This window comes from Pristiophorus japonicus, chromosome 5, assembly GCF_044704955.1.
Source record: "Pristiophorus japonicus isolate sPriJap1 chromosome 5, sPriJap1.hap1, whole genome shotgun sequence".
Taxonomy (NCBI): domain Eukaryota; kingdom Metazoa; phylum Chordata; class Chondrichthyes; family Pristiophoridae; genus Pristiophorus; species Pristiophorus japonicus.
Window position 1 is genome coordinate 261,521,256 of NC_091981.1, and position 24,791 is coordinate 261,546,046.

The following is a 24,791-nucleotide window of genomic DNA, read 5'->3' on the forward strand; positions in this document are numbered from 1 at the left end:
CTTGTTTTCTGCATGCTCTCGGCGCCCTCCTGGATGCTCTTCCTCCACTTTGGGCAGTCTTGGGCTAGGGATTCCCACGTGCCAGTGGGGATGTTACACTTTATCAAGGAGGCTTTGAGCGTGTCCCTGAAGCATTTCCTCTGCTGCCCCCGGGGCCCGCTTGACATGTAGGGATTCCAAGTAGAGCACTTGCTTAGGGAGTCTCGTGTCGGGCATGAGGACGATGTAGCCCGCCCAACGGAGCTGGTCGAGTGTGGTCAGTGCTTCGAGGCTGGGGATGTTGGCGTGAGCGAGAACACTGACATTGGTACGTCTATCCTCCAAGTGGATTTGCAGGATCTTGTGGAGGCAGCACTGGTGGTATTTTTCCAGCGTTTTGAGGTGCTGCTGTATATAGTCCCCATCTCTGAGCCATATAGGAAGGCAGGTATCACTGTTGCCCTATACAACATAAGCTTGGTGCCAAAATATGAGGTCCTGGTCTTCAAACACTCTCATCCTCAGGAGAGCGAAGGTTGCGCTGGCACAATGGAGGTGGTGTTGGACCTTGTCATCGATGTCTGCCCTTGCTGATAGTAGACCCCCGAGATATGGAAAATGGACCACGTTGTCCAAGGCCTAGCCATAGATTTTGATGACCTGGGGGGTTAGTGCTGTATGGCGGGGTCAGGTTGGTGGAGGACCTTTGTCTTATGGATATTTAGCGTAAGGCCCATGCTTTCATACGCCTCGGTGAAAGTGTTGATGATGGCTTGGAGTTCGGCCTCGGAGTGTGGGCAGACACAAGCGTCGTCCACGTACTGTAGTTCGATAACAGAGGATGGGACGACCTTGGATCTAGCCTGGAGGTGACGTAGGTTGAACAGGTTCCCATTGGTTCTATAGTTTAGTTCCACTCCAGCGGGGAGCTTGTTGATAGTGAGATGGCGCATTGCAGCAAAGAAGATCGAGAAGAGCGTTGGTGCAATGATGCAGCCCTGCTTCACCCCGGTCCGGATATGGAATGGGTCTGCGGTGGATCCGTTGGTCAGGATCACAGCTTGCATATTATCCTGGAGTAGGTGGAGGATGGTGACAAATTTTTGAGGGCAGCCGAAACGGAGGTGGATGCTCCATAGTCCCTCACTGTTGACAATGTCAGATTCACTCGAGGCATGTCGTGAAGTCAAGGTCACTCTGGACCTGCACCTTTATTTCACAGCTCTGGAATGCTGCACTTGCCTGAGACCTGTCCTTATATACCTGCCTCTTGCAAGTGCACCCCTGGTGGTAAGGTATGCTGGTAGTTACAGGTCATATCTTATTACAGTCATGTATAGCATGTTGGGATACAGTTAGATATAATAATGTAAGATACATGACACCACCCACCCACAAGGTCTTATTGTCTTTATAGGTTCAGTCTCTCAGGTGGTCTGCACTCTCGCGTGGAGCGTCTGAGTTGTGGTTCAGTTGTTTGCCTTGGTGTCTGTTTTTCTTTGGGTGTGGTTGCTGGTATCTCGCCTGGGCTGTCTGTTTCGATTGATGTGATTGTTGTTGACTCGCTTGGGCTGTCTGTTGGGATTGCCCTTTCCTCAGGTTGTTCCCTCTGTCTGTCCACCAGGTGTGGTGCGAGTTCCACATTGTAGTCTGCCTCTGGTTCCGCAGTGTTGTTGGTAAATCTGCTTTTGACTTGGTCTACATGCCTCCGGCAGGTTTTGCCATTGTCCATTTGTACTACCAGTAGCCTGTTTCCTTCCTTGCCCGTTACTGTCCCTGCAAGCCATTTGGGATCCCTGCCATAGTTCAGTACAAACACTTTGTCCCCGATCTCATTCCATCACCCCCTCGAATTTCTGTCATGTTACTCAGTCAGCTTACGGCGCTTTGCCTCAACGATTTCGTGCATGTCTGGGAGGATTAATGAGAGCCTTGCTTTTAAAGTCCTTTTCATCAACAGTTGCGCGGGGGGGATCCCAGTCAATGAGTGCGGACGAGATCTGTATGCCAGCAGCAGTCGCGACAGGCAACCCTGCAGCGTGGGACCTTGGATTTTAAGCAGGCCTTGTTTAATGATTTGCACTGCTCCCTCCGCCTGGCCAGTGGAGGCCAGCTTGAACGGTGCCGTCGTGACATGATTTATGCCGTGATCAATTATAAATAAGAACATAAGAACATAAGAATTAGGAACAGGAGTAGGCCATCTAGCCCCTCGAGCCTGCTCCCCCATTCAACAAGATCATGGCTGATCTGGCCGTGGACTCAGCTCCACTTACCCGCCCGCTCCCCATAACCCTTTATTCCCTTATTGGTTAAAAATCTATCTATCTGTGACTTGAATACATTCAATGAGCTAGCCTCAACTGCTTCTTTGGGCAGAGAATTCCACAGATTCACAACCCTCTGGGAGAAGAAATTCCTTCTCAACTCGATTTTAAATTGGGTCCCCCGTATTTTGAGGCTGTGCCCCCTAGTTCTAGTCTCCCCGACCAGTGGAAACAACTTCTCTGCCCCTATCTTGTCTATCCCTTTCATTATTTTAAATTTTTCTGTAAGATCACCCCTCATCCTTCTGAACTCCAACGAGTAAAGACCCAGTCTACTCAATCTATCATCATAAGGTAACCCCCTCATCTCCGGAATCAGTCTCGTGAATCGTCTCTGTACCCCCTCCAAAGCTAGTATATCCTTCCTTAAGTAAGGTAACCAAAACTGCACGCAGTACTCCAGGTGCGGCCTCACCAATACCCTGTACAGTTGCAGAAGGACCTCCCTGCTTTTGTACTCCATCCCTCTCGCAATGAAGGCCAACATTCCATTCACCTTCCTGATTACCTGCTGCACCTGCAAACTAACCTTTTGGGATTAATTTGTTTTAATTGCCGGTGCTTTTAGTGTCCCCTTCCCTTTTATAGGGGGCACTGGGAAAATTGTGATTTTAGTGCCCAAAAAAAAAAACACACAAAAAAAACAAAAAAAGGAAAAAAAGGGCCTTGTAAATGTCTGGTGTGTCACCCAGGTCGGGTGGCACGGTTTAATGTTTTATGTTTTGTAGGTAGACTCCCAAAGAGTTTCATGCACAAGGACCCCCAGGTCCCTCTGCACTGCAGCATGTTGTAATTTCTCCCCATTCAAATAATATTCCCTTTTACTGTTTTTTTCCCCCAAGGTGGATGACCTCACACTTTCCGACATTGTATTCCATCTGCCAAACCTTAGCCCATTCACTTAACCTATCTAAATCTCTTTGCAGCCTCTCTGTGTCCTCTACACAACCCGCTTTCCCACTAATCTTTGTGTCATCTGCAAATTTTGTTACACTACACTCTGTCCCCTCTTCCAGGTCATTTATGTATATTGTAAACAGTTGTGGTCCCAGCACCGATCCCTGTGGCACACCACTAACCACCGATTTCCAACCCGAAAAGGACCCATTTATCCCGACTCTCTGCTTTCTGTTAGCCAGCCAATTCTCTATCCATGCTAATACATTTCCACTGACTCCGCGTACCTCTATCTTCTGCAGTAACCTTTTGTGTGGCACCTTATCGAATGCCTTTTGAAAATCTAAATACACCACATCCATTGGTACACCTCTATCTACTATGCTCGTATATCCTCAAAGAATTCCAGTAAATTAGTTAAACATGATTTCCCCTTCATGAATCCATGTTGCGTCTGCTTGATTGCACTATTCCTATCTAGATGTCCCGCTATTTCTTCCTTAATGATAGCTTCAAGCATTTTCCCCACTACAGATGTTAAACTAACTGGCCTATAGTTACCTGCCTTTTGTCTGCCCCCTTTTTTAAACAGAGGCGTTACATTAGCTGCTTTCCAATCCGCTGGTACCTCCCCAGAGTCCAGAGAATTTTGGTAGATTATAACGAATGCATCTGCTATAACTTCCGCCATCTCTTTTAATACCCTGGGATGCATTTCATCAGGACCAGGGGACTTGTCTACCTTGAGTCCCATTAGCCTGTCCAGCACTACCCCCCTAGTGATAGTGATTATCTCAAGGTCCTCCCTTCCCACATTCCTGTGACCAGTAATTTCTGGCATGGTTTCTGTGTCTTCCACTGTGAAGACCAAAGCAAAATAATTGTTTAAGGTCTCAGCCATTTCCACATTTCCCATTATTAAATTAAAGTCTTGGAATTCTGCGCTGGTGAAGCACAGACCATTGTCACTGACCAATATGTCAGGGATTCCGTGCGTTGCAAACATGGTTGCGAGGCTCTCCACAGTGGCGGAGGTTGTGCTCGAGTTTAAAATGGTGCATTCGATCCACTTTGAAAATGCATCTACAACTTCGAGGAACATTTTGCCCATGAATGGGCCCACATAGTCTACGTGCACCCGCGACCACGGTTTGGTAGGCCAGGGCCAGGGGCTCAGTGGAGCCTCCCTGGGGGTATTGCTGAGTTGGGCACAAATGGTGCACCTTCGGACGCAGAGCTCCAGATCCGCGTCAATACCAGGCCACCAGACGTGGGATCTGGCTATGGCCTTCATGAGAACGATCTCCGGGTGCTCCCGGTGGAGCTCCTGGACAAATGCCTCTCTGCCTCGCAGAGGCATGACTACTCGGCTGCCCCACATCAGGCAGTCTGCTTGTAGTGATAGCTCATGCATGCGCCTGTAAAAGGGTTTTAATTCCTCGGGGCAGGCATCGCGAGCCTCTGCCCAGTCACCGGTTAGGACACATCTTTTTACTAAGGATAATGTGGGGTTGCTGGCCGTCCAGGCTCTGATTTGGCGAGCCGTCATGGGCGAACCTGTGGACTCAAAGGCATTGATTGCCATGACTATCTCACAGTCCTGTTCGTCAGACCCTTCCGTGGTCGCCAGGGGTAACCTGCTGAGTGCGTCGACACAGTTGTCTGTGCCTGGTCTGTGCCTTATGGTATAGTCGTAGGACGCCAGCATGAGTGCCCACCGTTGAATTTGCACCGAGGCGTTGGCGTTTATTGCCTTGCTCTCGGATAGGAGGGACGTGAGGGGCTTGTGGTCGGTTTCTAACGCGAACTTGGCCCCGAAAAGGTATTGGTGCATCTTTTTGACACCGTACACGCACGCGAGCGCCTCCTTCTCTACCATTCCGTACCCGCGCTCCGCCCACGAAAGTGACCTGGAGGCATAAGCTATGGGTTGTAATTTACCTGCACTATTGACATGTTGCAAAATGCACCCGACCCCATACGCTGACACATCGCATGTGAGAACTAGCTTTTTACCTGGGTTAAAGAAAGTCAAAACACTGTTGGAACACAGAAGGTTGCGTGGCTTATTGAAGTTCCTGGGTGTCCCCCCAAAACCAATCGCACCCCTTTCTGAGTAGCACGTGAAGAGGCTCCAGCAACGTGCTTAAGTTCTGCATAAAGTTCCCAAAGTAATTGAGTAGCCCGAGAAAGGCGCGCAGTTCTGAGACATTCCGGGGCCTGGGTGCCAGGCGAATTGCTTCGGTTTTAGACTCTGTTGGGCGGATCCATCAGCGGCAATCCTTCTGCCCAAAAATTCAACCTTGGGTGCGAGAAACAGGCACTTGGATTTCTTGACTCGTAGGCCTACCCGATCCAACCGCTTTAGTACTTCCTCCAAATTACGGAGATGGGAGTCGGTGTCCCTGCCCGTGATAAGTATGTTGTCTTGAAATACAACTGTCCCCGGGATGGACTTGAGCAGACTCTCCATGTTGCGCTGGAATATGGCAGCTGCCGACCTGATGCTGAATGGGCATTGATTGTACATGAAAAGGCCTCGATGTGTGTTCATGGTGGTGAGTAGCTTGGATTCCTCGGTCAATTCTTGCGTCATCTACGCAGTTGTAAGGTCTAATTTTGAGAAAAGTTTACTTCCAGCCAATGTGGCAAATAAGTCCTCCGCTCTGGGCAGCAGGTACTGGTCCTGTAGGGAGACTCTGTTTATGGTGGATTTGTCGTCCCCACAGGTTCGTACGGATCCATCAGGCTTCATGACTGGGACGATGGGACTTGCCCAGTCGCTAAATTCCACAGGTGATATAATGCCTTCCCGCAGAAGCCTGTCTAGTTCGTGTTCAATCTTTTCCCTCATCACATAGGGTACAGCTCTGGCCTTGTGATGGACCGGTCTAGCATCCTGTGTGATGTAAATTTTGACTTTGGCCCCTTTGAAAGTGCCCACACCTGGCTGAAAAAGATGTTCAAATCGCTTTATAACTGTTGAGCAGGAAGTCCGTTCCTCTAATGACAATGCATGGACATCATCCCATTTCCAGTTTAGTTTTGCCAGCCAGCTTCTCCCCAGCAGTGCTGGGGGTTCTCCGGGGACAATCTACAGGGGAAGTCGGTTCACTGTCCCTTTGTGTGTGACAGAGAGCATGGCGCTGCCGAGGACTGGTACGATTTCTTTGCTATAGGTCCTTAGTGTGGTGTCGACCCTTGTGAGTTTTGGTCTGTCTTTTTTATGCGGCCACAGTTGTTCAAATTGTTGAGCGCCCATGAGAGATTGACTCGCTCCCGTATCCAACTCCATGTTGACAGATATCCCGTTGAGTAGGACCTTCATCATTATAGGAGGCCTCCTGTTGTAGGAGCAGCGGCCATTGATCGTGTTGACCCGCTGTACACCGGTGTCCCGGGTACTGTCCCCACCATCTTCTGGTCCACTTTCTGACCCATCTGATTCATATACCAGCCGAGCTGCTGTTTTTTTGCACATGCGGGCAAATGCCCTGTATATTCACAATTTCTGCAAACAGCCTACTGAAATCGACATCCCCTTGCCGAGTGCCCACCCCCACACCTCCAGCACAGACCTGTTCCATTGTTCAAAGAGTTTCCAAAGAATGAGCTGCGTCTGGCTGATCTCTCTTGAGCTTCTCTCAGTTTGTAGTTGATTGCTCGCATTGTGGGTTGATGAGGTGTGAACGGCCATTCCTGTGGCCCTTGATGGCTTCTGCCTGCTGTCAAGAACCTGTTCTCTCGGTTTTGTCTGTGTGTGGGGGTAGCAGCTTGTTTAGTGCTGTGAACTTCTTGCTCCAATATTTCGTTCGTTGTCGTACCTGCATTGTAAATCAACCTCGTTTCTTCTTCCCCTACCAAGAATGTCTGTGCAACCAGTGCTGCTGCCTCTAAGGTCAGGTTCTTGGTCTCTATGAGCTTTCGGAATATGCCTGCATGTCCTATTCCTTCAATGAAAAAGTCTCTCAGCATTTCTCTCCTCAGTTCATCGGAGAACTCACATAAACTAGCCAACCTCCAAAGTTCCGCCATGAAGTCGGGTATGCTCTGGCCCACACAGCGTCTGTAGTTGTAGAACCTGTGTCTGGCCATGTGTAGGCTGCTCGCTGGCTTCAGGTGGTCTCTTACCAGTGTGCTCAATTCTTCAAACGACTTGCTTGCTGGTTTCTCGGGTGCCAACAGATCCTTCATTAAAGCGTATGTTTTCGAGCCACAGCTGGTCAAGAGATGGGCTCTTCTCTTGTCTGCCTTATCATCACCTAACCAGTCTTTGGTTACAAAGCTTTGCTGGAGCCTTTCTATAAAGTCCTCCCAATTGTCTCCCGCATTGTACTTTTCATCTGATCTGTTGTTCGCCATTCTGTGGATTCTGCAATCCCATAAATTCTGCAATCCCGTAACCTGGCGCCACTGTAAAGTCCTGTCCCCTCAGTACAGATTCACACGAGGCATGTAGTGAAGTCAAGGTCACTCTGGACCTGCACCTTTATTTCACAGCTCTGGAATGCTGCACTTGCCTGAGACCTGCCATTATATACCTGTCTCTTGCAAGTGCACCCCTGGTGGTAAGGTATGCTGGTGGTTACAGGTCATATCTTATTACAGTCATGTATAGCATGTTAGGATACAGTTATAGATAATAATGTAAGATACATGACAAGGTCAAAGAAGGCCATGTACAAGGGTTGGTGCTGTTCCCTGCATTTCATTTGTAGTTGTCGCGTGGTGAAGATCATGTCCGTTGTACCCTTAGTGGATGGAATTAAGTTTAAGGGACTGATCAACTGTATACTTTCCTCCACGAAGGATTTGAAATAATGGCCCAAATTTTGCAGTCATCGTTGAAATGACGGTGCTCGCCACTGACCTCGTAGAAAGCTGCCCAGGAAGATCAAACGATCTCTGTGGTATCTATTTTACATTTCACAATGTTAATTTGATTCTAGCGCCAAGTCTAGGGGATCTACAGTGTCCTGCAACAGTTATGTCACCAACAGACTGAGCAGCCAATCACATTGTGGAATTCTCAGACAGCAAACCAAGTAAAATGCACTGATTGGGACATTAAGATAGAAGCTGAAATATCATAAACAAATTAAAAAAAAAATGATATTAAAAAATATGGAATTTTTATCATCATGAAAAAAATTTACAGTCGACAAATGTAAAATTAGTTTTTCAGGGCCAGAGAGCGTGTTCAGCAATAATTATGACTTAGTATGTCATTGAAATCCCAGTTACACCTCATTGAACAAGGCTCAACTTTTTCAGGGTTTTTTAACAGTGGTGTTACAGCGTTAAAGGGTAAGTTCTCATCAATTAAATGATTTTGCAAAGATTGCCTTCTGCAGGATCTTCAACAGTGCACCCTGTGGAAGAGCAGGGAATCACCGACAGCAACCTAATGGGCTTACTCTGGGCATCTTGTAAAAGATCAGCGGATGGTGTTTCTGTCATTTCTATTATAAATTAAACCTGTATGGGCTAGATTTTCCACATTTTTTTGCATGCATAACGCCCACTTAATGTCCATTTTAATGCTGAACTGACGTGTAACGCCACCTCGCACACATCTCGCCGACAATATCGCTCGCCCAAAAAAATGCGCCAAAAAAGTGGAACTGTTCTGAACGAATCACAGCGGTATGGACGCCATGTTCTAAATCACATGTCGCATCATTTAAAAGGCTGCTCTGCTTCAACCTCAGGGGAGTTCGGATGTACTCTGGAGGTCTTTGGAGGTGATGTGAACATTTGAACAAACATCTTTATCATACAGTGAACGAATGGTGTCTTCGTCGGGACATTCCTTGTTTGTGACCAACTGGTGGAAAACAGATAGCTGTTGGAATGGGGCCTTTCCTTTCTCACCCTCCCTTGATGACCAATTACATGCTGCAGATTCGAGATGGCAGAAGGTACGCTCCACGGCATTATGTGCCCAATGTAAGACGTACCAGACTGATGAGGAGGACCAGACGTTATACCCCCGCAAGTACAGGGAGAAGCAGTCTTACCTCAACTTGCCTGACACCACCTGCCTTCGGAGACTGCACTTCCATAAAGAGGTTTTCACTAAGGTATGCCAGCTCATAAGGGGAGATCTGCAGCCTACCAGCACCATCAGTACTGCACTGTCCGTCGAGGTCAAAGTTATCGTCGCACCGTCGTTCTATGCATCGATTTCTTTTCAGGCCTCAGCTGGCGATATTTGCGATCTGTCTCAGCATGCCACACATTGCTGCATTAGACAGGTCACTGAAGCCCTGTACGCATGCAGGATAGACTTTATCAGCTTCCCTATGACCAGGGAGGCACAGACTGAGAGGGCTTTAGGATTCTACCGAATTGCTAACTTCCCCAAGGTGCAGGGAGCAATAGACTGTACGCACATCGCGATGCGGGCACTTTTTCAGGATGCAGAGGTTTTCCGGAACCGCAAGGGATTCCACTCCCTGAACGTGCAACTCGTTGTCGACCGCCAGCAAATTATTATGGCAGTGAATGCTAAATTTCCGAGCAGCATCCATGATGCTCACATCCTGTGAGAGAGCACTGTATCTGACTTGTTAACAATCAGCCACAAGGTCAATGCTGGATGCTTGGTGACAAAGGATATGGCCTCGCCACCTGGCTGATGACCCCCCTGTGTGACACCCACACCGAAGCCGAGAAACAATACAATGAGAGCCACAGTGCCACTCACAATATCGTGGAGAAAACCATTGGAGTGCTTAAGCAGTGCTTTAGATGCCTGGACCACTCAAGCTCCAATTGAGCAGGTAGCTCAATTTGTGGTGGTGTGCTCCATGCTGCATAACTTGGCTATCAGGAGGGGACAAGAATTGCCAGAAGAGTCTGACAGTTCACCTCAGCAGAGAGAGGAAGAGAAGGATGAGGAGGTGGATGCTGACATCGGCCCAGACAATCAGGCTGAAAGGGCCGATGGTGGCATGATAGCTGCAAGAATCTTACGTCAGGAGCTCATAAATGAGTGCTTTGCCTGAAAGAACGTTGGTGGTATTCACACTACTGGGTGTGCAGGTCATATATCAATGGTGGACATCACCTTGGTGACAGTTAAAATTTAAGTTGATTGAAGTTAAGTGTAATTATACCCTTTGATGTTGAGGAATCACCAGCGCGTAACGGTGCAGCTATCTGAGCCAATGCACAACAAGGTTTTGATAAATAAAAAACATTTAAACTGAATATTTGTCTAAAATCATAAGTATTTCTGTAAAAACCAACCCTTCCCCGCAGCCCCCCCCCACCCCCGCTTCTCCTCCCCACCTCTACCCCTTCCCCTTCTGACTCCAAGCCGCCTTACTCCAAGGAGCTCCTCAGATGATGCTTCATTGGTGGCGAGGGGTGGTGGGGAATGACAGCTGAAACATAGAAAATAGGTGCAGGAGTAGGCCATTCGGCCCTTCGAGACTGCACCACCATTCAATAAGATCATGGCTGATCATTCATCTCTGCTTGGAAGGATACGGGAGAGGATGGTCCCGAAATGGGAACATGCTCCGAGCCAGAAGCAAGATGTTTCTCCTGGCTCTCATGTGTCGTTGGCAATGGGGGTGCGGCACCTTGGGGTGAAGTGCCAAGCTCCGGGACCACTGGGAGCTCTCTGCCACCAGTGTTCCGGCTACCAGCTCCAGGGCCTCTTCCATCCCTTCCACGTTATATATTATTTGTTGGACAAAAACTCGGTGCCAACTATGTTCTTGGTGCTTAGTAGTCTTTTCACTGCTGGTGAATCTCCCTCGTGTCTCCCACAACAACCAAACAAGCACACACCACAGCCACACACGCTTTCAGTCCCTCTCAGCTCCCTCTCTCTCTGTCTCCTCTTCTGCACATGTCATGATGACCCTTGGCCTCCTGAATCACGGGAATCGAGTGCTGCCATGCCGTTGCTAAGGACGGCGATGCTTTATAACAGAAGGTCAGAGAGATTTAACGCTAACGTCCATTTCATATCGCTCGTGGTAACACCTAATTTCCAAAATGGAGACTAGGGGCTTTGAGAATGGGCGACAAACCAGCGATCTAAAAACCCATTTTTACCGCCCACACCAGAAATAACGCCCATTTTTGGGTGATCTGCACAAATGTGTAAAATCTAGCTCTATGACACTTTGGTTTGAAAAATCTACACCATGTATTTGGTAGCTGGGGTTTCTCATCTGATAGAAAAATGTGAAAAAATATCTTCATTTCGCAAATCCACCTGTCTATGCTTCTTCTCTAAAGGAATAAAGTTATTTCACTCAATATACATCTTTGCAAATGTATACCAGATCTGAAAGACCAATAATATTGTGGTTAGTACAATAAGTCGAATTTCTTCACTCTGGTTGCCGTAGGACAGAGCTATCACAACCTTGACCATTAATTTAAGTAGGTAACCACAAAGAGTTCGGCATTTGAGAAATCTCTAACTTATGCCATAACTGAAATTATCAGGACATACACCACCTAGACCACTCCCATTCCTTTTTGAAATGATGACTTCTAAAAGTTACAATTCACAAAAAGCAGATTACCTCTGGAGTTACTGAATCATGTTTAGTTCAGTTCTTGAACCACAGCGAGACTTTGAGAATACTGCTGAAATTATATTTGGAGAATGTATGCAATTCCTGTAGCTTTTCTCATTTTCCAGTGGATTGCAACTAATGCTGCAAATGTAGAAGCTTCCTCACTTGGAGGTTTACTCTCAAGGGTAGATTTTCCAAGTCTTCATCAGTGGCCAGGTACCTCACCAACTGCTAGCACTTATTGGAAAATTTATGTCAAAAACACACCATGATTTTCTGATTCATGCTGGTGACAGGTAAGGACTCAGAAAATATACTATTTAATGTTTTATGAAATTTTACCAGTGAGGGAATTTGTTGAAGATTCTCCATAATTTATATAAAATTATATGTTGGTTATTGATGGAATGGCTATCTTTAAACTATGTGAAAGGTGGTGCATCTGAAGACCATGGTGGTTCACTGCAATCTGGGTAAAACAAATTACTCTGCAGTCTCGGAGTGCATTGTACAATAAAGATTGGCGATGAAATTAGACTTGCGCTCAAAACGAGCAGCAAGTCAGCGAAGAAATTGCTTCCTGTACTGCTTCCCGTCAGCCCCAGCCAAATTCAACTTTAGACCTCATTTGAATGAAACAGATGATCTGTGGTCACCAATCGAGCAACCCAATGTAGCACGCTGGTCAGAGCCTGATGAATTCCGTCCGGCTCCGATGCTGAGCCGACCTGCAATTAGGTTCTGGGGGAGGAGGCAAAATGGAGAAGGAACAAGCCCGGGCCATCAGTGGCCCTGCAGTATTTCTTTTGAGCCAGGAAGATCAATCCTACTCCTCCTGGCTCCACATAAATGTAAACTTTAAAAAGAGTTGTGCCTATGTCTTGAGAGGCCTCCAGCAGACCCACTAAGGATTGCTGGATGGGCCACTCAAGAGCTGGTACAACTAGGCAGAGCTTGCAAGGTGCATCGGGATTCTACAACCAATGTTAGGAAGCCATTTGCATATGCGAGGCGCTTAATGCCTGTTTCAGGCATGTGCCTGCTTCCAATATTTTGACCAGGGCAGATAGGGTGGGGGAAGGTCACGATCAAAATTTGTCTCCTCTCCTTCATTTTATGCCCAAAGAATGGGCAAAACAAAGTTGAATTGCTCCCACTATGTGTGTAGAGACGTGATAAGAAATGTTATACAAGTACAGATACAGTAACTGATCCAACTGAAGCCTGAAGATCACAAGGCATTTAACAAATACAGTGACCAGAAATAGCAGCCTTCTATTATTAAGAAGGGTGATTTGTATGCTGCAGATTGTAAATCATGTAACTAAGACAATGTAATTTGCAGTTATCTACTGAAGCCAACAAATAAGGAATAAACAGAGAATGGGGATGAAAAATGGTAGCAATACTAAAAATACAGATATCAGCTGTTATACAGTATGCTGCAAACATGGCTAATTGTAACCCAGGATCTTATAAGCACCATCTTTTCAGTGATATGTGTCAACAGACTATTATCCAGAATGAATGACTATGCCTCAAATTTTGAATTAATTCTAACTTTCAGAGATTATAAAGTTTAAACCTGATTCCTAAAATATAGTAAAGTCTAGTAAAGATAATCACCATTTATCCTTGAGGATACATGTTTTTTTCACTTTTTATGAAACTACTTGGCCACTGCACTAATATTTAAGTAGGTATTTAGTGCCTCAAAAACTCTCAGCAGAATAATGCTGAAACATAGATACGTTAAAAATACTTGGGTGTATATATAATAAATATCTGATATTAATGCAGAATGCAGTAAAAACATTTACTGGTAGTAATTTCTGACAACAGGTATACTTACAGGTTGACAATATTTATTGTACTCTCTAAAATAGCTTTGAGAACATCAAGAGAAATGGAAGTTGCACGAAGGTCCCTAAAAATGAACAAATGGTATTATACTTTCAAATACATGACCCATTTGAATACATTATTAGTAACTTGAGAAATATCTACTGTATTATGTTTGCTCATTCTAATTTTGTATGTTGTGCCTGTACCTGTTTGTGTGAGTTACATACTCCTATACTCCCTCTTTCTTTAATTGTTATTTTCCCCTCCACTTTTTCAGGTCCCCCAGGCAAAGTAGCATCTGCAGCCAAGAGGGAAGGTGGGTAACCTGCTCCAAGGCCTCCATCAATGTAACTCTGAGTGAGTGCAGGAGGAGCTGACAGCAGTGCTAGATTCATTTGCCCTCACTACCACCTGGCATTTTTTCTCTCCTCCATTGTTGGAAAGCGTTTGCCTTCTGTTTGATGTCTCTCAACGCAGCATGACGAAAAATAGTGGATATATCAAACTGGCTTTGATCTCTCCATCACAATGGGTCACTTCAATTTTAAAGTGAAATATGAAATAGCACATGTATACAATACTTAATGAAGAAACCTGTTTTCCCCCCAAAAGTTTACGAGAGCCAGACGCTTAAGGAATGGCATTGTAAATCTGTCTCATTCCTCCTTTTGCTTTTTCACCATGTGGCAGATTATGAATTTCTTTTCAAGTGTTGTATGCTGTTTAGCAGTTTTCCTATTCCTACATAAAATGCTGGATGGGTAAGATTTTGTGTAAGAAAGACAGGAAAGATTAGACAGCAAATCAACTTGCACCACATCTATTCATGGCTGGTTCCATGGCAGAATTGGCAAGGACCAGGAAAGTCAGATTTTAAAAACATCTATGGCATAACTTTGACTTTAGGTGACAGTATAAAATGGACAATATCGATTCAACCACCCGTTATACATCTCTCCCCATTTTCACTTCCATTGACTTCAATGATGAGATGTATAATGAGCGACAAATCGACACCATCACCCAAATTCAAAGTTACCCCCCTACTTTCCAGTCTGAGAGTTGCTCTTCAATTAACTGAAAAATCATTTACACTTGAATAATAAAAGTACAGATGCCAAAACATCACGCAAGAACATTGAGAAAATCTCAATAGTGTATCAATTAAAAAGAATTTCAATAATACATTGAGGTAGAGAAATAGAAAAATTGGTAATGGAGCACAGCACTGTGGGGAAGGTCACATCTCTGAAAATGGAGACGTCACACAAGGAGTCAATTTTGCAGATTTGAATTTACTTAATCATACATATGTTTTGGGGCTAAATGTGCATATTCTGATCCAAAGAAGAATTTCAAATAGCTTGAGGAAAATTTTTTAGGAGCCAAACATTTCCCTAATTTTCCTCGAAGTACTGAATCATGCTGGAGTGTGGTTTGCTGGGTGCCAGCCTATCGCCCTATTAGCCATTCTTCCTCTGTGAGCTCAAACAGTGACTAGCAGCAGATTATTCAACCGTGGGAAATATGAGATCTGAAATCCATCCAGCCCTCACCAAGCTTCCATGTTTTCCACCAGCAATCATTGCCTGATGATCAGCAGAAGGGACTTTGGTTGATTTTATCTGTCCGAGCCCAGGAGGGCTGAGGCTAACTGTATTGCATCATACTGCTGTCTCAAATATGATCAGTTAACACAGCCTAGGCCAATGATCAAACATGGGACCTTTCTGCTTTGTATGTTTTAGTACTACAACATGCAATGCATTTATCTCTTAAGCCACACTTTAAATTTAAATATTCAAAACTGCAATTTAATACCGAAAAGTATCAGTCAACAGGATAGTAATGAAGCACAAAAGTGCAAAAACTTTTTAAAGTAATTAACACACAAAAAAAGAAATGTAAATATTTTTAAAATTAACATTTTAATTATCTTGATTTTAGTAATAACATCAGAAACATACTTACAAGTAGATTACTGAAGACAGATGATCAAAAGCTCCTTTACCTATCAAGCTTAAATAATTATCACTTATATTCCTAAAAGAAAGCATAAATTTATAAATATTTCAAAACATTTATCTTCATGGTATACATTCTCCATGTTATACAATCACTTTCTTTATAATTAAGTTTACTTAATATAATCTATTAAAAGTATGGATTTAATATAAGTAATAAGGTTATTTAAAATGGATTAAAATGACCTACTCAGTTCATATCATTTATAAACACATCAACTTTGTAGTTTTCCATTGAATTCTACCCACCTCTTGGTCTCTGACGTACACTTGTGCATTTTGAATTCTGCTCTGACATTTATATTTTGCAAATTTGTATGCTGCAAATGTGTTCCAGGTAAGACTGAAGGAAAAAGATCAAGGAAGAACAAGGCAGTGTGAATTGGAGGTGAGGGAAACTCAAGGAATGCCTCCATGAACTCTAGCTGGCGGGCGGGCGGGCGGTGGAATTGTAGGAGTGTTAGTGTGAACTGGGAAGGTTGAGGGGAGATGAGTGCCAGCACATTAGAGGGAGTGGAAATATTGCCAGTGTAACCAGGGAAGAGAAGGGGGAGAAAAAGATGCCAGCATTAATAGGGTGGGGAGAGAAGAAATATATCAATGTGAGTTGGTTGGAAGGTAGGGGGTTGGAAGTCCTTTCATCCATCAACCCTGTGCTCTTTGATCTACAATGGCTCCCAGACCACCAACGCCTCGATTTTAAAATTCTCATCCCCCTGTTCAAATCTCTCTATGGCCTCGCCTCTTCCTACCTCTGTAACCTCCTATAACCCTCCGAGAACTCTGCATTCCTCCAAATCTGGCCTCTGGCGCATTCTCCACTTCCTTCGCCTCACTATTGGCAGCCGTGCCTTCAGCCATCTCGAACCTAAATTCTGGAATTCCATCCTCAAACCTCTTTGCCTCTCCACCTCTTTCTCCTTCTTTAAGACGCTGCGTAAAACCTGTATCTTTGACCAGAGATTTGGCTACCTGTCCTAATGTCTACTGTTTTGGCTCAATGTCAATTTTTGTCTGATTACACTTCTATGAAGCCACTGAGGACATTTTATTGATAACTTTTATTTTTACAGCGCCTTTAACGTAGTAAAATGTCCCAAGGTGCTTCACAAGTGTTACAGACAAACAGATAAATTTAACACCAAGCCACAAAAGAAATTAAGGCAGATGATCAAAAGCTTGTTTAAAGAGGTAGGTTTTAACGAGTGTCTTAAAGGAGGAAAGACAGGTAGAGAGGCATAGAGGTTAAGGGAGGGAATTCCAGAGCTTAGGATCTAGGCAGCTGAAGGTATGGCCACCGATGGTTGAGCAGTTATAATGAGGGATGTTCAAGAGGCCAGAATTTGAGGAGCATAGACATCTTGTGGGATTGTGAGGCTGAAAAAGATTACAGAGATAGGGAGGGGCGAGTCCATGGAGTGATTTGCAAACAAGGATGAAAATTTGAAATCAAGGCGTTGTTTAACTGGGAGCCAATGTAGGTCAGAAAGCACAGGGGTGATGGGTGATCTTGACTGGGTGTGGGTTAGTACACGGGCTGCTGAGTTTTGGATGACTTCAAGTTAACGTAGTGTGGAATGTGGACGGCTGGCCAGGAGTGAGTTGGAGTAGTCAAGTCTAGAGGTAACAAAGGCATGAATGAGGATTTCAGCAGCAGAAGAGCTGAGGCAGGGGCGGAGGCAGGCAACGTTAAAGAGGTGGAAAAAGGCGGTTTTAGTTATGCTGCGGATATACAGCTGGAAACTCATTTCAGGGTCAAATATGATACCTAGGTTGCGAACAGTCTTGTTCACCCTCAGATTGATGCTAGGGAGAGGGATGGAGTCAGTGTGTTAACATTTTGCTATGCTAAAAGCACTATATAAATATAAGTTGTTGTTATTGTTGGGATAAGCGTGTTCATGTGAACTGGGGGAGAGAATAAGAGTGCCAGTATAAACTTGGGGAGGGCTGGGAGGGGTGGGAGATGAGAGTAAATATGAGCTAGGGAGGTAGCAAGGAGGAAAAGAATGCCCATTTGAAAAAAGAAAGACTTGCATTTATATAGCGCCTTTCACGACCTCAGGAGGTCCCAAAGTGCTTTACAGCCAATTAAGTACTTTTGAAGTATAGGGCTGGATATTGCCAGTGCTCAGAGGACAGGTTCAGAGGCGGATCCGCTGTCAAAATCTGAAAGATTGACAGCATGGCGGGATCCCACTCTGAACCCGCCTCCTTGTAACTTTCCCAACTGCCGGCTCTGCCTGCGCTTTGCAGACCCGGCACTAAGCAGTGGGCGAGCCAATTCAAATACTTAAGAGGGTGTTTGAAGGTATTTAAGCAGCATTTTACCAGCTACTAGCAATTTTACCAACTTTTTCATGAGGTTCCCATCACTTGGGGATCACGCAAGATTAGTATGTCGGGTTTTCAACATTGCTTTGAATAGGTGACAGCTGCAAAACTGGTATAAAAGCTACCCTTTCACAGCTGTTCACTTTCCAATGTTAGAAGCTGGCGCCTTCAGGATTTGGAATAGACTTTTGAGCTTTATGCAGTTTGGAAGTGTTTGGAGTATACTCGCTATCCACTCTCACCTCCTTGGAACAATCTATCTCACCAGTGACAGATTGCTTCTGTCAGTTCAACTTCACCTGCCATCTATTCCATCAGCATCGGTGCCCTTGAAAAAGTCTCACCTTGGTCCTCAGAATCCCACCACGATCAGCCCCAACATCAACATGACCTGATGCTGCACAGTACAAAGGGCATCAGCACCTGACCACATTGCTGTGGATGAGTGTGAGGGTGGCTAGTGAGATGCGGATGTGATAATGTAGATAGAGGGGATGGGTGGAGGTGCAAGGTAAGTTGGTGTGAATAAGGATGCGTAGGAGAAGGCAGAGTGATGGGGATGTGATGAGTGGCACAGCAGGATGAGGTTGAATGTCGCTTTGCAGTAACATTTCGTGATCTACTGAGAACATTGATAGATTTGCTCCACTGCAGCCAACTCCTCCTGACGACATTCATGCTTGTGCCCTCTTGTGCAATGTGCAACCATGCTGCGCTGGGGTGGTCTTTTCCACCCATTGGAAGGGAAGAGGACCTCCCTGTGTGCTGTGACTCCCTCCATAAACATATGGAGGGAGTCATGGGAGAGCCTGGGCGCAGCCACGTACTCTGTGCAGTGATTGTCGGTGTTTGCAGCACCTCAATGTTGCAGAACACTGACAGCACAACTGTCAAAATAAATGAAGGAATAGTCTCTTTAAGGAAACGGACTGATGACGCGTCATCAAATGACGTCATCAGACCGGCTTCCTTTTAATTGGCCGAGAACCTCACAGGACGGGCTTAACAAGCCCAATTAGGGCAAAATCACTTCAACAGAGCACGATGGAAGCGGGAGCAGAGTCGCAGTCCACTACTTACCGCGGCTGCAGTTAGCCCGTCTTGGCAAGTAAAATCGCGGCCGTAGTCTCTGTTGTAATGTAGGAAGTGGAATGGGAAGAAAAACGTCAGCATGAATTGGGAGGTTGGGAGAGAATGAGAATGCCAATGTGAGGTGGGGGCTTCTAAGGGAAGAAGGAGAGTGTCAGCTAGAACATGATGGTAGAAGAGCGCTGCCATGAAGTGGGGGAGATGGGAGCAAAGAGTGCTTCTACGTTATTGTGACACACATATAAACAATTTTAAACCAATTTATCAGAGCTAGCAAAAGCGACTACTAATATATGTCCACCATACCAATATGTATCCACACTACTCTGCAACATCTCAACAAAAAATGAAGGACAATCTCCCAAAATTTTATTGCAAAATTCTGCTACATAGATAATGGAATGTTGAGCATATCTGCAGCTTAAATTACTCAAACCTCTGCTGCACTGTACTTTCAGTCTAACTACATGTCACTGGCTTATATTCAGTTGTCTGATTTTTTTGCTGCCGTGTCGGCTTTTTGAAAGTTATTGGTCGGCATTTTCTACTTATCAAGGCTGGCATGTAAGCTGATGGCAGTTCTGCAGTTTCTATGGGGACTCAGCCTTTGTATACAAGAACAGATCTCGGCTTCGTGCATGTTTGGGTCATTCAAGTTTCTTTCGCTTGGATTCCAAATAGCTGTTTTTCATCAAAGAGTAAATGTGAATATTATCACACATGGCCCTCATGAGTCTCATGTCTCTGGCATCAGCCAAAACATAGTTGTAGATTTTGTTACATTGCTCATAATTGCCTCATGATGTGGAGCTGGAAGTTGTTGGTAATCATGGAGCACACCACCGCATTTCTGGTTAAGGGTTTGATAAGCACAAATTTGATGGAATAGTCGGGAGCTTAATTATAGTAAAACGTTGAAATAGATATGATACAATTTAAACATTCATGTAATTACCTGCTGGTTATGCCAGATGTGTATTAATTCATTGCAGTTTTCAGATCATATTTCCTCCTCCCATGATTGGAGCAATAGTTGTTTCTCCACTCCCCTGTTCTTTATAATTTGTCCAACCTTACTTTCAATTCTTAGTTCTGACAAATGGTTACCCACAAAATGTTAACTTCCCTTTTCCCTTTACAGATCTTGACTGACCTGCTGTGTATTTCCACAATTTTCTATTTCTATTTCAGATTTCAGCATTTGCAGGTGTTTTTCCTTTATCAGGTTACTGGATCAGCTGATTTAAATATGTGACATATTGTACTGACAATGAAACAAGTAGCTTGTAAACATTAAATGAACAGCTGAGAGAAAAAGAGATTCTGAAAACATTATTACAGTAATGGTAGTTAGTAATCCCGATCCCTACCCAGGATCTGCGAATTTCCAAGATTGAAATATTGGGTCACAAAAGAGATCCAGGATGCAAACCCAATACCGACTCTCACAATAGATATTTCTTTTGTGCTTTGTGCCAAAGACCAGACCTCAAGCAAGCCCTTACTCCTTGTAAACCAACTTTACATGCACAATATCTGGTAATGTAGTGTTGCCCAGAGGTCGAACAGAAACTGTATTTAGCTTACAAGACAACGCACCCCATTGTTAGACTTTGAAAAGTGGAAGAATAAACACCCTATCAGGCTGTGGTTGAGACTATACAGATTTAATAAAATTAACAGCCAAGAGTAGCAATGAGCAATACAGCAGTTTATAATATTTTTACATAGGTTTTAATGCTCTTTTCTCAACTACAAAAATAACAAAATATACAATATTTAATTAACTCTACTGATAATAACAAACTTGGACTAGTGTCGGTACTGTAACTCTTCTATGTAAGTATTCATAAAATTCAATCTGAATAATGTATTTCATATGCCAAGAGAATAGTTGATCAATAGCTATTTTTTCCTCTTTTAAATACTTCATAGAATCCTAGAAATTAACAGCACAGAAGTTGGCCATTTCGGCCCATCGCGTCGCGTCAGCTGACCAAGAACTATCCAGCCTAATCCCACTTTCCAGCTCTTGGTCCGCAGCCCTTTAGGTTACGGCACTTTAAGTGCACAGCCAAGTATTTTTTAAATGTGGTGAGGATTTCTGCCTCTCCACCCTTTCAAGCAGTGAGTTGCAGACATCCACTACCCTCTGGGTGAAGAAATTTCCCCTCATATCTCCTCTAAACCTCCCCGCAGTTACTTTAAATCTATGTTCCCTGGTTGTTGACCCCTCTGCCAAGGGAAACAGATCCTTCCTATCCACTCTATCCAGGCCCCACATAATTTTCTACACCTCAACCCTCAGCTTCCTCTGTTCCAAAGAAAACAGACCCAATATCTCCAATCTTTCCTCATAGCCAAAATTCTCCAGTTCAGGCAACATTCTTGTAAATCTCCTCTGCACCCTGTAATGTGGTGACCACAACTGCACACAGTACTCCAGCTGCGGCCTAACCAGTGTTTTATACAGTTCAAGCATAACCTCGTTGCTCTTGTATTCCATGCCTTGACTAATAAAGGCAAGTATTCCATATGCCTTCTTAACCACCTTATCTACCTGCCCTGCTATCTTCAGGGATCTGTGGACCTGGACTCCAAGGTCCCTTTGTTCCTCTACACTTTACAATGTCGTATCACTTAATGTGTATTCCCTTGCCTTGTTAGACCTCCCCAAATGCATTACCTCACACTTATCCAGACTGAATTCCATTTTCCACTGTTCCGCCCACCTGACCAGTACATTGATATCTTCCTGCAATTTGCAGCGTTATTCTTTATTATCAACCACTCAGCCTATTTTAGTATAATCTATAAACTTCTTAATCATACCCCCAACATTCAAGTCCAAATCATTGATATATACCACAAAAAGCAAGGGGCCCAGCACTGATACAGCCTTCCAGTCACAAAAACACCCTTTGCTTCCTGCCTCTGAGCCAATTTTTGATCCAACTTGCCACTTTGCCCTGGATTCCATGTGCTTTTACTTTTCTGACCAGTCTGTCATGTGGGACCTTATCAAAAGCTTTGCTAAAATCCATATACACTGCCATCATCGATCCTCCTGGTTGCCTCTTCGAAAAATTTAATTAAGTTAGTCAGACATGGCCTTCCCTTAAAAAATCCATGCTGACTGTCCTTGATTAATCCATGTCTTTCCAAATGACGATTTATCCTGTCCCTCAAGATTTTTTCCAATAATTTTCCCACCACTGAGGTTAGGCTGACTGGCCTGTAATTACTCGGTCTATCTCTTTCTCCTTTTTTAAACAAAGATACAACATTAGCAGTCCTCCAGTCCTCTGGCACCACACCTGTAGCCAGAGAGGATTGGAAAATGATAGTCAGAGCCTCAGCTATTTCCTTTTTTGCTTCTCTTAACAGCCTGGGATACATTTCATCCAGGCCTGGGGATTTATCCACTATCAAAGCTGCTAAGCCTCTTAATACTTCCTCTCACTATATTTATCTTGTCTAATATTTTGCACTCCTCCTCCCTCATTGCAAAGTCTGCATTGCCCCTCTCTTTTGTGAAAACAGATGCAAATTATTCAGTAAGAATCATACCCACATCTTCTGCCTCCACACACAGATTTCCTTTGTTTTGCCTCTAATTACCAACACACTATTTTTTCATTTAATAAATTCTCAATCAATTTACTTTCATCATACTTTCCAATTTTACAAGCAGATACGGTTAAATACAATATTGCAGTTGTATTCACCTGTTGCTGTAGGCTACAATAGCTGTACGTACCTTTCAAAAACTTAAATTAAATACACAATTCAAGCTAATATGCCAGTTATCGAAACAAACTTTCTAACTACTTTAGTGCACCATTGATATTCTCATTAACTGCAAATCAGCAATCCCCTGCATTATTTATTTAAATCATATAATTCAGTGAAGCAGTTAAAAAAACGAGCGAAGGAACATGATTTTATTCAAAAAATTACACGTGAGGATAATGATTTTGAGCATTTCAATAAGGCAGTTATTGACAATCAAAATTTTAAAAGCATGCTTTTTGATGTGACATTTGATTCAACAATATCATTAAGTTTTAACAATTTCAACACAATGCCATAAGAAAAATACTTACATGAAATGTAAGCTTGATAGCTGTGAAAAGGCGCCAGGACCCAAAACCAATATATTATTATTGCTCAGATCCCTGGTGTAAAACGTAAGAAGAATATATGATTCAGTACAGAAAATATGCATACACACTCAATCTCAGCTGTATAATGGTAAACTCAGCCAGGTGGCCAATATGTAATAAGTGGCAACAAACACTTGTAAAACATTATCTCGATATTAATATTTGTATGGTCTGTTTATAAATATATGGTTTTCAATTATTTTATGCTTTCATTATTTTTATTTTTCCTTAATGTTTTGATACATCCCATCAACATGTGTTGGATAATGAAAATATAGCTTCAGTCTAGTAGTCCCCATTCTTCAAATTAAGGTACTGTATATTCTACATAGACAGGAATTTCAGATGTGAGCACCACTTTATGCTAAAATAGTGAAGGTGGTTCATGCACTTGAACATATAATTCATGAGATCAGTCATCTAAAACTCAAGCCAGGATTAGTGCAGTATTTCCGGATAATAATTTCAGCCCTATGGTAAGCAAAGGCTCATACAAGGAACTAACATATGTACAGAGGTTAAGTCCCATTCAAGTGCTAAAGGCCACTGAGGAAAGGATGTGAGGCTATAATATCTATGTAGACTCAGGAAGAAGTTATCAGTTACAGCAGAAATAAGACCTGCTACTATCTTTACTGACTGTACAGACCAAAAAGTAAAAGTGCCTCAACACATTGTGCATTTTATTTTATTTTTGCTGGTTTTATTTTGTCAATTTTCTCCCCTTAACTCCAAAAAGGCATTGACTCCTGCTGAAATACGATTCCAAGGATACTCTCTGGTATTTCGGCTATGTAGCCATTCTTTGTGTGTGAACGTAATGGTGACTGATAGCAAGCTATTTGACAGTAGGGCCATCACAGCTGAGTCCGATCTTGTCCTTATCCAACATATACACATGCACACTTTGCAGCATGTATTGCTGGCTAGCGTCAGGAGCAGAGAGCCTGGCAGATTTTCCCCTTCCTAACTGGGGGATACTGTGGCCAATTGTAGAACCTTGACTACACCCTGGCCGAGATGAGCAAGCTGAGCACAGACCAACAACTGTTCGATTGATGTGTATGCACCACATTCTATTTTTTTGGTGATGACCTGTTCTTGCACTTTGCAGATTTATGGAACATTTTTTCATGGAATGCATGTACATTCGCACAAAAGTATTTATTGGAATAACTTATAGTCTCTGATTTTATTCTGCCGCCAAATAAATGACAGAATACCCCATAAAATAATTATAAAATAAATTATCCAGAGGCCTAGCCAAATAAGCCGGAGAAGCAAGTTCAAATCCCACCATGGCAGTTTGTGAAATTGAATTCAGTAAAAAAAAAAACAATGACATAAATCTGGATTAAAAAGCTAGTACCAGTAATGGTGCCCATGAAGCTATGTGATTGTCACAAATGTCCTTTAGGGAAGGAAACCTGCTGTCCCGACCGAGTCTCGCCTATATGTGACGCCAAACCCACGGCAAAGTGGTTGACCCTTAACTGCCCACTGCAGTGGCCTAGCAAGCCACTTGGTTATATCACATCACTCCAAAGAAGTATAGTAAGAATACAACCAGACGAAATTCTCGGC

At 43.8% G+C, this 24,791-nt stretch overlaps 1 protein-coding gene across 6 annotated transcripts in view; it reads right to left on the reverse strand.

Moving 5' to 3' along the window:
• Positions 1 to 24,791, reverse strand: part of LOC139264683 (leucine-rich repeat transmembrane neuronal protein 1-like) — a 386,994-nt gene that overhangs the window by 93,357 nt on the left and 268,846 nt on the right. For all 6 annotated transcript variants that reach the window (XM_070881588.1, XM_070881586.1, XM_070881583.1 and 3 more), the window contains 3 exons: positions 23,148 to 23,219; positions 15,566 to 15,637; positions 13,602 to 13,676 (listed from right to left, as the gene is read on the reverse strand). In XM_070881588.1, coding sequence (XP_070737689.1) covers positions 13,602 to 13,676; positions 15,566 to 15,637; positions 23,148 to 23,219 — 219 coding nt within the window. The remainder of the gene's footprint in view (positions 1 to 13,601; positions 13,677 to 15,565; positions 15,638 to 23,147; positions 23,220 to 24,791) is intronic.